Source organism: Eulemur rufifrons, chromosome 17 (genome assembly GCF_041146395.1).
Source record: "Eulemur rufifrons isolate Redbay chromosome 17, OSU_ERuf_1, whole genome shotgun sequence".
Taxonomy (NCBI): domain Eukaryota; kingdom Metazoa; phylum Chordata; class Mammalia; order Primates; family Lemuridae; genus Eulemur; species Eulemur rufifrons.
The window spans coordinates 88123907-88139663 of record NC_090999.1 but is presented as its reverse complement, the minus strand read 5'-3'; the positions used below and the strand labels follow the sequence as shown (position 1 = coordinate 88139663).

Genomic DNA, 15757 nt, shown 5'->3' with positions numbered 1-15757 from the left:
CAAAATCCTAGTCCAACAACACATAACATCCAGTAGAAACTCAGTATGTAGCAGAATCTAAATGACATAGAATATCATAGCTAGGGCACAGGCAATTATGGCAAAACTAGACAACTGGGATTATATTAAGCTAAAAACCTTCTGCACAGCAAAGGAAACAATCCACAAAGTGAAGAGACAACCCAACAAATGGGAGAAAATATTTGCAATTATACATCTGACAAAAGATTAATAAACAGAATATATAAGGAGCTCAAACAACCCAATAGTGGAAAAAAAAAAACCTATTAAAAATGAGCTAAAGATCCAAACATACATTTCGCAAAAGAAGACATACAAGAGGCCAACTGGTATATGAAAAACTGCTCAACATTACTAACCAGAGAAATGCAAACCAAAATCACAATGCAATATCCTCTCACCCCAGTTAAAAGGGCTTGAATCAAAAATAGAGGCAATAACGAATGCTGGTGAGGATGTGGGGCGAGGGGGACTCTTGTACACTCTTGGTGCGAAGGTAAATTAGCACAGCAACTATGGAGAACAGTATGGAGGTTCCTCAAAAACTAAAAATAAAACTAGCATATGAACCCAGCAAGCCCACTGCTGAGTAACGTACCCAAAAGAAGGAAATCCATATATCAAAGAGATACCAGCACCCCATGTTTATTGCAGCACTATTCACAATAGCCAAAATATAGAATCAACCTAAGTGCCCATCAACAGATGAATGGATAAAGACAATGTGGTGTATAAACACAATGGAATATTATTCAGCCTTAAAAAAGAATGAAATCCTGTAATTTGCTGCAACATGGATGGACCTGGGAGGCAGTATGTTAAGTGAAATAAGCCAGGCACAGAAAGACAAATATCACATGCTCTCACTCATACGTGGGGGCTAAAAAGAGTATATCTCATGAAGACAGAAAGTAGACTGGTGGTTAGCAGAGGCTAGGAAGGTGAGCAGGGGAAAGGGGATGAAGGAAAATATATAAATGTGTTTATTACCCCTGAACTGTACACCTAAAAATGGTAAAGATAGTAAATTATACATATGTATTTTACCTAAATAAAAATAAATTAGTAAATAAGCTAATAGAAACCAGAAACAAAAGACCACAAATACACACATAAAAGAATATCATAGCTGGGAACACCAATGATGTCACTATAACTGCTGTTACGAGTAATGAAGACAGAAAATGGTTCCCATTTTCTATGTCAGATCTACGACTACACTCTTAGGACACAAAACAAAATTCCTCTCCAGTACATTACATGCACTCCACTGGCTTACCATAGTTAATACACCCTCCCTCCCTTCATACAAAAATAAATGCCCCTTTACCCTCATCAGAAGCCAGTCTGTCACTGTGTGTTTGCATGGACAGAAAACACTAATGTTTCGGAATCTCAGGTTTGAGTCAGCACCTGCTACTTCCCTGGGTTTCCATTGCTGAATTCAAAATCTATAATTATCATCAAGGATGAAAACCAAGACAAAGCCAAGATGAAAACGATTACTTGCAAGCAGAGTAGAGACTGGAGAAGACAGCCTTAACCACTGAACTCTATGTCTAACCCAGTAAAATGGAGAGATGCTCCCTAGCAATGGCCAAAAATTCCAAAAAACAAGGATTACGTCTTTATTCCTTAGGTGATTAATAAAGTGCTTTTATCTGGGGTGGGCGGGGAATGCAAACTCAAATACATTCATTGAACAAATGGGTGAATGAATGAATATGTATCAATAACTTCCCAATTACACATAGGGTGTCAACCGAGACCACTGCTCAAACTTGTCACCCTTCCTGCTGCTTCAGAGTCCCTTCCTGTGGTCTCACGCAGTATCCTGAGAGTTGAGCAGATGTTCTCTTCAATCGCTGGTTACCAGAGGCTGGGAAGTGGAGTGGGGGTGGGGGAGGTGATGAAGGCAAAAAACTAAATGTATTTATATTTTAAATTAAAAATACATTTATTGGCCGGGCGCGGTGGCTCACGCCTGTAATCCTAGCACTCTGGGAGGCCGAGGTGGGCGGATCGTTTGAGCTCAGGAGTTCGAGACCAGCCTGAGCAAGAGCGAGACCCCACCTCTACTAAAAATAGAAAGAAATTATATGGACAGCTAAAAATATATATAGAAAAAATTAGCCGGGCATGGTGGCGCATGCCTGTAGTCCCAGCTACTCGGGAGGCTGAGACAGGAGGATCGCTTGAGCTCAGGAGTTTGAGGTTGCTGTGAGCTAGGCTGACGCCACGGCACTCACTCTAGCCCGGGCAACAGAGTGAGACTCTGTCTCAAAAAAAAAAAAAAAAAAAAATACATTTATTTATTTTCAATAAAAAATACATTTATTTTTCCTTCATCACCTCCATCCCCTCTCAGCTGGGGAAGATAAAAGTTCTGGAGATGGGGAGCTGGAAGGGTAAGAGGCAGCCTTGGCTAGCAAGGAGGGGCTGGACTGGAAGTCGGGAAATTACATGATTCTCAGTAGAGGATGTAATGAATAGAAGCTATTTGTAATTAAAGAATTCTTAATAAAAATTCCTAGAACCTCCGTATCTTCTGGCAGCTCATGTAGGTAAGAAACCCCCTCTTTGGGGGAAGCTAGAGCCCACCAGCATCGGCCTCCTTTGGCTCCCATGCACAAGCAGGAGCAGAGCAAGGCTCCGGGGTCTGAGCCTCGCTCTGAAACGGGACTGCCGGCTTCCCGCAGCCTGCCAGCGGTGCTCCTGCAGCTGACGCTTCTCCTTGATGAACCGGAGGGGACTCTGGCCGTCCTCCGAGCCAGTGCAGTTCAAATCCTCCCACGGGTCAGGTGAGGCACCACGCAGGGTGGGGAGGGTACCGGGAGCTGAGTGGGCAGAGTCCTGGGGCCCCTCTGCCACTTCCACCGGGACAGCTCCGCTTTCACAAAAGCGTCCCGGTTTAGATAGAAGAAAACCCTGAGCTAGAGCCACAGCTTTGAGGCGTTAAGTCTCAGTGATGAAGCAACTGGCTGCAGGTCATTCAGCCAGCTGGTGGCCAAGCCTGGGGTAGAATCCAAATCTTGGGGTTTTGTGTGCATGCGTATCTCAAATAATGATGCTCAAATAATACATTTTGAAAAAGCAAGCATGAAATGTCCACAAAAGCAGACACAAGATTATCTATTGCCAACGGCCCTACAAGACAAAGATACCATCACACCCAGCCTGAAAATGGACTGTTCTCGCTCCTCCACCACAGGTGAAGATAAACAAGGCCAACTCCTGGTAGAGTCAGCTAGTTAATAACTTTGTTCTCTGGGTCTTTCTTTAATAGCAGTTCCTCCTCCTCTTCAGCATCTCTTTCCACTGTCCAAACAGGGAGGAGGCTGCCACCAATAATTTTGCCTGTGGCTCAGTTGACCGATCACCTTTACATTGTGAATAAATGTTTTCAGCATGCTAGAAAAAAAAGTTCTAGAGATGGATGGTGGTGGTGGTTGCCCAACAATCTAAATGTACTTAACGTCACAGTATTGTACACTAAAAAATGATTAAAATGATAAATTTTTTTAATGTATATTTTACCACCATAAAAAACCAAACCAAAACAAAGAAGGATTTTAAGTGAGTATATGCTCATTGAGCAAGATGTAGGAATCAACCAGCGCTACCTGCCCTGGGTGCGGAGAAGTTTGGGCACACACAGCAGTTGCTGGGTTCACATTCTTCAGTGGATTGCGAAGGAGGCATAAACATCAGTAAATCATTCAAGGAGATGCTAAAGGGTAGTTCATAGACTCTCTCTCTGAAACAGTGAGCCCGAACACTGTTGGTATCAGAATCAACTGGGCGGTGTTTCTAACTACCCAACGACAGGCTCCAGCCCAGACTTACTACTGATTCTGATGCGTATCTCTGGTTTAGAACCACTGTTTTGGCACCTTAGAGTTTGCCGGGAATGTGAAAGTAGCCCCTGGTGTGTGCGCCCAAACTCCTCCCGCACCCAAGGCAGACAGTGCTAACTGATTACTACCGAGCGCATACTCACTCAAAAAAATTTTTTGTTGTTGTTGTTGTCTTTTTTATGGTGGTAAAATATACATAACAAAATTTATCATTTTAATCATTTTTAGTGTACAATACTGTGGCATTAAGTACATTTAGATTGTTGAGCAAAGACCACCACCATTCATCTCCAGAACTTTTTTTATCTTCCCAACTGAAACCTATTAAACCCTAATTCCCCATTCCCCCTTTTCCCCAAGCCCTGACAACCATGATTCTACTTTGGTCTCTATAAATTTGACTATCTCTATGTATCTCATGTAAATGGAATCATAAAGTTTTTGCCCTTTAGTTTTTGGGTTATTTTTTTTCTTTTCTTTTTTTGAGATGGAGTCTTGCTCTGCCACCTGGGCTAGAGTGCTGTGGCATCAGCCTAGCTCACAGCAACCTCACACTCCTGGGCTCAAGGGATCCTCCTGCCTCAGCCTCCCAGGCAGCTGAGACTGCAGGTGCATGCCACCATGTTTGGCTAATTTTTCTATTTTTAGTAGAGATGAGATCTCACTCTTGCTCAGGCTGGTCTTGAACTCTTGATCTCAACAGAGCCTTCTGCCTTGGCCTCCCAGAGTGCTAGGCTTACAGGTGTGAACCACCATGCCCAGACCAGTTTTTGCCCTTTTGTGACTGGCCTATGTAGTATGTCACTTAACATATTGTCTTCAAGGTTCATCTGCGTTGTACCTTCTTTTTTATCTGTCCATCCATTAATGAAATCATTATTGACTTGGATTGTTTCTACTTTTTGGCTATTATGAATAATGCTTTTATGAACATGGGTATATAAATATCTGTCTGAGTCCCTGCTTTCACTTCTTTTACGTATCTATCCACAAATGGAATTGCTGGATCATATAGTAATTCTGTGTTTTAATTGTTTGAAGAATCGTCATACTATTTCCCAGAGGCTGCAACCATTTTACATTTCCACCAGCAATGTATAGTTACAAGCATTCTAATTTCTCCAATCCTCTCCAACACTGGTTATTTTCTGTTTTGATAGTAGTCATCTTCACGGGTGTGTAGCACTTCAGGCTGCTGTTATCAATTGATCAAAGCTGACAAGTGAAATGAAAGCTGTTTATTTCTAAAGTGTGATCATGATATTTCTCTAAACTCTTTATGAGATTTCGACATCTTTCAAAGGGAGCTTATATAACTGTAGGATTTACCAGGTGGTGATAGTCATTGTGTTACTGGGCTTGTAGACATCTGACTGCTGGAAATGGAGGGAAGAGAAAGGACACCAGGGCAGCCAGTATGCAGAGTGGCCGGGCGAGGGGGGTGGAGTCTGAGAGAGGCGCTGCACAAAGCCACCCCGGGAACAGTCCAGGCAAAACACCAAGTTCAGCATAGGAGAGCGGGGGCTGTCCCCACATCCTGGCTTAAGTGGTAATGGGATTTCTTTTCCTTTTCTTCTGGTTTCTTCCTTCTACCCTTTACTTCTCTATTGTCTATGAATCCATGCTTTGAATAATCTAGTTTTCTTTATATTTCCCCAAATGCAGGGCTCCGAGCATGAATCAGGAAATACCATTCACACTGCGGTCCATGTGAATGACACTGCTTGGACTCATGCAGTGCACAACCTGCACGGCAATATGGGGCAGCCATGCCCAGTGAAATAGTATAGATGTGCATTTACATATCTGACAGTTTTTTAATAAAAGTTTTTGCTCTTTTGGCTTTATAGTTTTATGCAAATTATTAATAAAATGTGATGATACATATATACACACAAAAAAGTTATTGTCTATAGCATTCTTATAGAAAAATGAAAACAAATGCCCATTACTATGGTACTGGTTACATCAAGTATAGCAAATGCATGCAGCTGTAAAAAAAAAAGAGGAACATACGTTATGTACTACTATGGAAAGGTTGCCAAGATACACTGTTAAATAAAAATAGGTAGAAAACAATGAGTACTGGCCGGGCGCGGTGGCTCACGCCTGTAATCCTAGCACTCTGGGAGGCCGAGGTGGGCGGATCGTTTGAGCTCAGAAGTTCGAGACCAGCCTGAGCAAGAGCGAGACCCCATCTCTACTAAAAATAGAAAGAAATTATATGAACAGCTAAAAATATATATAGAAAAAAAATTAGCTGGGCATGGTGGTGCATGCCTGTAGTCCCAGCTACTCGGGGGGCTGAGACAGGAGGATCGCTTGAGCTCAGGAGTTTGAGGTTGCTGTGAGCTAGGCTGACGCCACAGCACTCACTCTAGCCTGGGCAACAGAGTGAGACTCTGTCTCAAAAAAAAAAAAAAAGAAAGAAAACAATGAGTACTGCATGCTACCATTTTTGTAAGAGGGAAATGGAATATATGTACATCAAATGTATAATATTTGCTTGCATGTAGATGAAATATCTCTGAAAATATTAATACAAAAGGTACAGTAGTTGCCTATGGGAGGGGAATTGGGTATATAGATGAGATGGGAGAAGAATTTCCTTTATATGTATGTTTACATGAATATTTTTTAAATTAAATTTTCAACCATGGAAATATATTCCATCATCTTTCCAATGTGCATTCCTGAGCTGCAGAGACTAGAAGGCCACCAGCTTCTTCCCAGGCTCCACTGCAGCTAGGGATTGAGAGTAAGTTTCTACAAACTGGATGTACTTTGAAGGGAGATATGGAGCCGGAGGTGGGAGTGGGCGAATACTATCTTCCTGCGGCTTTGGGCTGTGGTTGCTGGCGAGCAGGTCTGTGGGTGCTGAGAGGCAACTATGACATAGGGGGTGGCAGCTGGACACTTTGTTCCAGTGCTCGGTCGCCAGCTTCCTGTGTGCTGCTATGAGGCAGCACCTTGTGGAATATCTCTGTGATGTCTCCTGTATCTCCCTGTCTCATGCAGATAACAGGTACTTCCTGATCCTACTTGCTGATCCCGGATCGCAGCTATGGTGCTGTTTTTTATCTCAAGAGCTGCACTTGCAGCCTCCTGACTCCCTGAACTCCTGCTCAGGGCACAGGTTGCAGCTCCCCTGGCAGGTTGGTGCTGGAGGTTGCTGTGGCGTCCTGGAGTCCATTTCTGGACACCCACCAGTGGTTCACGTCTCTCACCCTTCCAAAAGATTCTGTAAGCATTCAGTTTCTGATGTTATAGCCCTTTCTACTTAAAAGACTTACAGTGGTTTCTAGTTCCTACAATAGGCCTGACTGATAAAATTACATATTAAAAACTTAAATATAAAAAAAGAAAATCATCATTAAAAAAATTAATTCTCCAAAAAGATTTCTTGAGCAGTGTACCATAATAGATGCTTGGTCTTTTAAAAAACTTGTCTTTTATACCATGGAGTACTATTCAGCTATAAGAAACAATGGTGATATAACACCTCTTGTATTTTCCTGGATAGAGCTGGAACCCATTCTACTAAGTGAAGTATCCCAAGAATGGAAAAATAAGCACCACATGTACTCACCATCAGACTGGTTTCACTGATCATCACCTAAGAGCACATTTAGGAATAACATTGATCGGGTGTCGGGCAGATGTGGGGGAGGGGATGGGTGTATACATACATAATGAGTGAGATGTGCACGGTCTAGGGGATGGACACGTTTGAAGCTCTGACTGGGAGGGGAGGGCAAGGGCAATATACGTAACCTAAAGTTTTGTACTCCCACAATATGTTGGGAAAAAAAAAAAAGAAATGAACACATGTAATTGGTAAAATGCTTTTGAAATTTTTATTTTTGATTTTATATTTAATTTCACTGAGAAAAGTTTAATTTAACTTAAATTAATTAATTTCTAAATGAGAAAATGAAGGCATGGGATAGTCATTATTGTTCCAGATATCACACAGTGGGTAAATAAAAAAAAAAATAAAAAAATAAAAAACTTACCTTGGTGAATCATTAAATATTTAATAAGTATCTATGGGCTTAATAATAGATGAGGTAATTTAATAAATTATCCTGTCAGATTAGAAATAAATGTCTATGTGCATATGTGAAAGGTTTTTTTTGTGTGTGTGTACATTTGTACGTGTAAAGAGACAAACACAATTTGTGTTTCCAATAAAATCCTAGGAGCAGAAGACAAACTCAAATATTTCTTGTTCTTTATTTTTATTTAACTCAAAATAGCTAATAACATAAAAACATTTTAAAAATATCTCCAAAGTTTGACTAGTCAGTTAATTTTGGTTGATGACACTTGATTATTTAGCTCTTCCTTGTTTCCAACATGTATTAATAGTAGCAGAATCTATCATAAAACATATCTTTAACAGTTTGCAGTAGGCTTTAAACCTTTATGTTGAGATCTGAATCAAAAACCATGACTGAGTTATTAGTTTTGATTTTAAATATTTTTCTCCCACACAGAAACGTATTAAAACTAATAACCATAAATAGGCTAGATATTAATTGGTTTGCAATGAAATGTCCACATACAGCACATACATACAGGCAGTATATATGCGTTTACCCTTTGCTATTCAAAATGTGGATGTCTGATGTACAGTGGAGTTGTATCATACACGCATTTAACTTGCATTAAATACATGAGGTCAGGAAAAAAGAGGCCATGAGGAAACTAACACGCTCCTGCGGCGACACTGTGGGTTTGACGAACGCAGGCCTTGGGCGGAGCCCAGACGCTGCTGTCCACCTGCTGGCCCCTCGCTCGCCGTCAGTTCGCGTCTTCCTCTCACGGGGCAGGCATCTCGCAGGGCCGAGCGTTACCGTGTTCAAAGGTATGTGCTTTCTATACAAAATGGCCCCTACACGCCCACGACTTCGTCTGGTCTTCAGACGAAGAAACGCTCTTTTCTTCCAACACCGGAGTGAGAGCTGGCGGAGATGGACGCACAGATTTCCACCATGGCGCCTTTCTAAAGGCTTCCAAGAATCATCCTAACAGCCCGTTTTAGCTTCCGCGCTGCTGTTAGAAGCTAACCCTGGGTATAATGCAACTCCACTGTCACGCAAATTAAAATGCCCTAAGATTATCATTATAATTTAATTTCCAGTTTAGTTCCTTCCTCACATTGAGCGTGGTGTGTTTCTGGGACAGTCTCCTGGTGCCGGCACTTCAGAATGTACTATCGCTGGCTGAGAAAACGTCCTGGTGAGATTAGTGTGTCATAAGATCTGAACAAAAAAGCTACCGAAGTTGATCAGTCTCAGCATGATTCAGGATGTGACTTTCAATTAGCAAATGGTGTGACTGAAGCAGAGGGTGACTTTGTTTTGCTGGCCCAGCGCTCCCAGCAATCTACTGTGGCCTCCTTTCCGTGGTTTCTAAGTCAGCAGCTACATTCTACTTCTTAAACAGTCGGCCTTAACCTGACCACTGCCCTGGTTTAGTTTCTATTTTTAAAAGCACCATTCTAATGGAAAGGGCCCTGCCCTGAATTAAGCCAGGACTGTGAATTTTACCACTAGCTAGAGCCATCATGTCATAGGTTTAGGTTAATTTGGTAGGCATCGATTTCCTTGGCCGTGACTTCGAAACTTGCTTCAGCTTCTTGTAGCCATGTAGGATTTCTACCTGGGCTGCAGATGAGGGTAAAATATCCCATGGAGAACTCCCTCAATAACCACATTTGGAAAATCTGAAAAACAAGAGGAAAAACTGCTTTCCTTATGCGCCACAATCAAATATAACTGCGTTTCGTAGAATTTAGCAGGGCGAGGCCCACGGCACACGGCAGGAACCGCAGCTCTGTGCAGATGCCTGGGAGGAGCCATCAGTCACGCCGCCCGGCCTCCGCTCAGCACACCGCCGGGCGGTAGGAATGCGCGCCCAGATTTGTAGCTTATTGATTTAAGGGATGTTCTAATGGTTAATGCTGCTGGGCCCCAGCTCTTTATCTGAATGTTTTCTCACAAGGAAGATGGATTACACTGGCAATTCAATTTCTAACAAAATCTCAATATACTTGAAGGAATTCCAAGATTTCTACTGGGAATACTTCGCTGCAGTTTTCCATCATGGTTTACAGCGGCGTTTAGTCCACGTGGTCCTGAGTATACTTGTTCTATTACACTAGCTTCTAGAGAGCAGTGAGATGGGGGCCTGTCTTCCGAACTTACAAGGGCAACTTTCTGACAAAAGCCATCCTGCCGAACTGGAACAATCAGCTACATTACTGCAGGGGATACAAAGGAAACCCAGAGGTGTGGAGTACACGGCACTGCATTCCAGCTAGGAGAGCAGGTAAATATGAATGGGCGACTTGAATGTGAGAAGCAATCTGTCTCATGGTTCAGAAGTTTGGTTTCTGAACTTCAATCTGTACATAATTATGTCCAGGAATTATGCTAAAGCTGAGCTTTTTAAATAAATACAGTTACCATATAAGAAAATTAAGTGGTGCAACATTTTAAGAACAAAGTAATGTGTCCGTCCATCCAGCCTCTGCAGAGCACCTACTATGTGAAACCGCTAGAAGAGGAGCGGGCCTCGTCAGGGAAGGTGGGAAGGCAGGGAGGCAGGGAGGCAGGGAGGCAGGATGGCAGGGAGGCTCTGGGAGGCGGGGAGGTGGGGATGGCGGGGATGGCGGGGATGGCAGGGATGGCGGGGAGGCAGGATGGCAGGGAGGCAGGGAGGCAGGGAGGCAGGATGGCAGGGAGGCAGGGAGGCAGGGAGGCAGGATGGCAGGGAGGCAGGGAGGCAGGATGGCAGGGAGGCAGGGAGGCAGGGAGGCAGGATGGCAGGGAGGCAGGGAGGCAGGGAGGCAGGATGGCAGGGAGGCAGGGAGGCTCTGGGAGGCGCAGGCAGAGGGAGCTGACCGGGTGGGAGCCTGCGGCAGGAGGGGACCTGGAGGCTCCAGAGACCTAAATGGAGGCCAGTGCAGCAAGAGCAGGCTGAGGGCACAGGTGCCAAGTCATGTCTGAGAAGAATGGACAGGAATTCTGGCTTTCTCTAAAACGCAATGAGAAGCTATTGAGGGATTTTAAAGCAGAGTGAGACAGGGCGGAATTGTGTTCTGAAAAGATGATTCTGGCTGTCAGCTGGAGAACGGACTGGACCAAGTTCAACGTGGACACAGGGAGATCAGCTCAGAGTCCCTGGCAGAGGGAGACCCGGCGGCCTGTGCAAGATCGTGATGGGGGGAGAGAGGGAGTTGAAGGGCTTTTCCAGAAACGAAGGACGTGACCTGGTGACAGATTAGACGCGGCTAGTGAGGGAAAAAGAGAAGTCAAGAGCGCCTGCTGGGTTTCTAGCTTCAGCACCACGAAAAGCGAAAAGCGGGGAGAAGACACGGAACGGGAGTAAAACCGAAGACGGTCAGTGCAGTCTGGGACTTGCTGAGTTTGAGGTACCCTCGAGACTCGCCTGAGGGGAAGCAAGTGAGTGGCTGGACACAGTGACAAGTCTCCCTCAGCAAATAGTTACTGAGAGGCCTCTGTGTCCTAGATCAGCCACTTAATAACTGTGTGACCTTAGGCGAGTTATTTAACTTCTCTGTGCCTCCCTCTGCTCAACCGGGAAATGGATCCCATGATCGTAGCTACCTTAGAGGCGACCGTAAAGATTGCTGAGTGGAACAAAGTGCTCAGATCCGGGCTTGGCCCACAGTGAGTACCAGCTATTATTCCATAGCAAACACTGGAAATACAAGCAAGTAACTGTCCTTGCCCCTGCCAGGGGACACATCGTATGCCAGCCGGGGAGACAAGCAGATGAACAAAATATGTTTTGGTTTTTTTTTTTTGAGACAGAGTCTTGCTTTGTTGCCCGGGCTAGAGTGAGTGCCGTGGCATCAGCTTAGCTCACAGCAACCTCAAACTCCTGGGCTCAAGCGATCCTCCTGTCTCAGCCTCCCTAGTAGCTGGGACTACAGGCATGCGCCACCATGCCCGGCTAATTTTTTCTATATATATATTTTAGTTGGCCAGATAATTTCTTTCTATTTTTAGTAGAGACAGGGTCTCGCTCTTGCTCAGGCTGGTCTCAAACTCCTGACCTTGAGCGATCCTCCTGCCTCGGCCTCCCAGAGTGCTAGGATTACAGGCGTGAGCCACCGCGCCCGGTCCAAAATATGTTTTAAAAACAGCTCTAATACATGAGTATCCAGTTACTTTTGGTTGCTGACACTTGATTTCCTAGTGTATGCCTTTCTTCAACATGAAGTAACATAGTTTTTCATAAAACGTGTCTTTAAAAGCGTGCAATAGGTCTTACACCTGCATATTTCAAAGCCAATCAAAAACAATGATTTGGCTAAGTTAATTTTAATTTTAAATGTATTTCTCCCACATAGACGCATATTAAAATCAATAGCCATGAATAGAGCTGTTGATTAATTTTCAATAAAATCCCCAATAGGACACATTACATTCAAGGAGCGCACATGCCTGTATCCTTTGCCATCCGAAATGCAAAAGTCTGCTTGAAGGTCGGTGAAGTTACATCATAAGCACATTTAGCTTAAATGGATTTGACGAAATAAGTTCAGCAAAAAAGGACAAAACGGAGAATAACATTAAATACTATGGGTAATTCTACAGCACTGGTAATATGTCAAGCGGTGACGAGGGAAAGGCAAGGAAAATAAAGGCGGGGCATAGGGCTAGGGAGGGGCAGGGTGGGACAGTGAGGGAACAGCCTGTGTGAAGGTGCGTCTGGGCAGAGACTTGAATGCAGTGACATCGCAGATGACCGGGCGGGTGGCTGGGAGGAGGGTGTTCCCAGCAGAGGGAACAGCAAGTGCTAAGGCCCTGAATTTACTGTCTGCCAAGGGCTGAGCATATGCTAGACGCTGGGGATTCAGAGGGTAAATATGAGACAGAGAGAGAGAGAGAGAGAGGGGAACAAAGACAAACAGTCTGTGACCATTCCTATGAAGGAAGCACACAGGACGTTCCGATAAAAAGTGAATGGGATGGAGGTATTTGATAACCAGCTAGGGATCAACAAAAAGATGAGCAAGGCTTTGGGCTTTTCTCCTCACCTTTTCCATCCCACTTTAAACTTTGCATTTTGGCCTCATTATATGCATGATTTAATTCAATGTCCATTATGATCTGAATTAGTCAGGAAACTGTCCTTGCCTCTGATTCCCATTAAGAGGCGATGAGAAGGAACACGACGCAGGATAGGCTCCGTTGTTATTTTTGTTGGTTTCTATTTATTTAATAAACATCTACTGTGAACGGGTGGAGGGGCTCACAGAGGCCACTTGAGGGGGAGTGCTGGCCAAAGCTGCGGCATCTAACACGAGACCCAGCAGGGCAGAGAGCCCCCGTCAGCGGAAACAGGGCGGTTCCAGGCGGGGGAACAGCAGGGCCCCAGGGTTGAGGGGAGAGGTTAGCACATGGAAGCCCAGAAGGAATTCCAGCGTGGCCGGGGCAGAGTGTGTGGAGTCCCGGTTGAAACAGGAGCCCGGGGCAGGCCACAGAGGGATTTGGAAATGACAGTAAGAGTCTGGCGCTGGCAGGGGAGGGTTGGGATGGAAATACAACATTGTGACTCAGCTGTATCCCTGGGTAGTCACAGAGCAAGGAGGAGATTGTTCCAAAGAAACACAGTGAGAAGAGGAGAGTGTCTCTGAGAGCCCTCAGGGGAGCGGCCAGAGATCGGAAGAGAAGTGAGAAAGCCCAGGGGAGACGGTGCTTGAAGGAGGGAAAGTGGTCAACACGTCTAAAGCTGATGAGAGGCCCAGGGAGACGAGGACTGAAAAATGTCCATGGGTCTGGCCAGAGTGAAGTCACTAAGGACATCGGCAAGAATTGTTTTAAATTTCCCAGAAAGATTAGAACAAAGACCAAAAAGCATACGCTTTTCTCCTGACTTCTGATATTAATAGCTAAGAGGATAATGTTCGATTATTAGCATTTTACAAGAGGAAGATGTTTAATTCTCAGATCTTTAAAGACAACCACTCCTCTGACTTTGTGGTGGTCAGTATATTCGTGAAGATATTTCCATATTCAGTATTCTCTGGAATAATAACTTCAACATCTTCCTACGGGGCTTCATAATACAAAAAAGTGATGCAAGTAAAGTTTCTCTTCAAATTAAATGTTAAAGATTTGCAAGAATATATCATTATGTAACATTTCTAAGACAACAGGAATCTGATTCATGAAAGTGGGTTGGTCAAAATTCCAAGAAAATAGATAAGGTGACTGGCCCTCCTATACCTGTTCCGTCCTATCCATCAAACCCATGATTGCCATTTACTGTCACACAGGAATCCCCTTATTTTACAAGTCTTCATCCACACTCCATGCTACCAATGAACGATACCTGCTCTCACTCTTTCTAGCTCAAGACATTTACTTCTGATATTACTTCCCAGGAAGTTCCTCCTGTTCTTTGTTGCAAGCCAGGTGCGGTGCACACGGTAGGTGCTGCTCACTAAGCTGGGGGAATTGGATTTAAGGGTCACGAAACATCTTCCCTCTTCCATCAAGTATCCTGGCTGTTCTCGTCTACGGTGATCACTGCACTCTCTGTACGTCGGCAGGAATTTCAATCAGATGCATGAAGTATCTCCATTTTTAAAAGATAATAATTTACAAAACACTGCCTATTTAATCTAGACTAGGTTGCATCATGAATATTTGTTAAATATAACACTTTAACACAACATCAACTAATATAACATGCATATTAGTTAAACATGGCGAGCATATGTTACCACTGCAAGGATCTTACAGGAAAAACACTGTGAACAAATATTGCTATATAGTAAAGGTAGCCCTCTCTGATCAGGGCGCTGAAAGGTTCCTCAACAGCGGAGGGCTGTGTCCTGACCAGCCTTCTTTAAACTGGCCGCTAAGTGGGTGATCTGACTACTTACATCCTTGCCACAGAGAACAGGCCCCTTTCTCTTGCTGGTGATGAAGTTTTATTGTCAGAAAGTAGGAATGGTTTCAGTGGATCATCTATCCATTGCCAGTTAGTGACTCTCAAAATCAAAGGCTGAAAATTCACTATATGCAAAGAGCACAGAAGGAGAACTCAGGCTACAAGGACTGGACAAGTCAGGGATCTGCCTGAGCCCTAATTTTCTCATTCAGCCAGGGGTAATACCTGCCCTGGCTAGTTCATAAAGTTGTTAAGAAAATTAATTGAGAAAATGTCTGAGAACATACTCAGAAAGAGCTGCACAAGAGGACACGTTGAGAGGGACTTGGAGAAGTTTGAATTTCTTGGCACAGAGAAAGGCCTCAGGCTAAAATATTGATTACAGTTACAGTCAAATCAATTAATTGTATTTAAAATACACAACTTTTAAAAATATATAGCTGACCATCAAAGACACTGTAATCTAAATGGAAACAGAGACGCACCGGCAATGTGCATATACCGCTTTTGGAAAGGGGCTTTTTAAAAAAAGATTAGAGGCTTGAATTTGAATTCTGCCATCTGGACAAAAACAAGCAGAGGCCAAAATAACACTACAAAAAAATTAAAGACCATAAATACCTTTCCCCCTTATTACTCTAATTCAAAATAGCCCAGTAAGAGAGAAAGAAAAATTACATTTCCTCCTGAAAGCCTGGCCCCAATTAAAATTCTAAATGTCTCTTACACCAAGAGCACTGGTTTATTGGCAGATTATTAAGCCCTGGACCAATGTCACTCTGTTAGACCTGTATTAAAAACGTGGTTTATGTGGTGCAGGGTCAGATCAGTAAAGAGCTGTTAGCAGATGACAGGTTTGATTACCGCTGGCTGCAGGCAAGACGTATGGATCCCTGAGGAACAGCAGCACGGGCTGGTGGGACAGTTTGCTGGAAAGGTCA

The 15757-nt window shown here is 43.8% G+C and overlaps 1 protein-coding gene across 1 annotated transcript in view; it reads right to left on the bottom strand.

Moving 5' to 3' along the window:
• Nucleotides 1-8175: 8175 nt before the first annotated feature.
• Nucleotides 8176-15757, bottom strand: part of SNX24 (sorting nexin 24) — a 150362-nt gene continuing 142780 nt past the window's right edge. Inside the window, exons 6-7 of the mRNA XM_069492243.1 lie at nt 15681-15745; nt 8176-9609 (exon numbers count right to left, since the gene is read on the bottom strand). Of these exons, the coding sequence (XP_069348344.1) occupies nt 9542-9609; nt 15681-15745 (133 nt within the window). The 3' untranslated portion in view covers nt 8176-9541. The remainder of the gene's footprint in view (nt 9610-15680; nt 15746-15757) is intronic.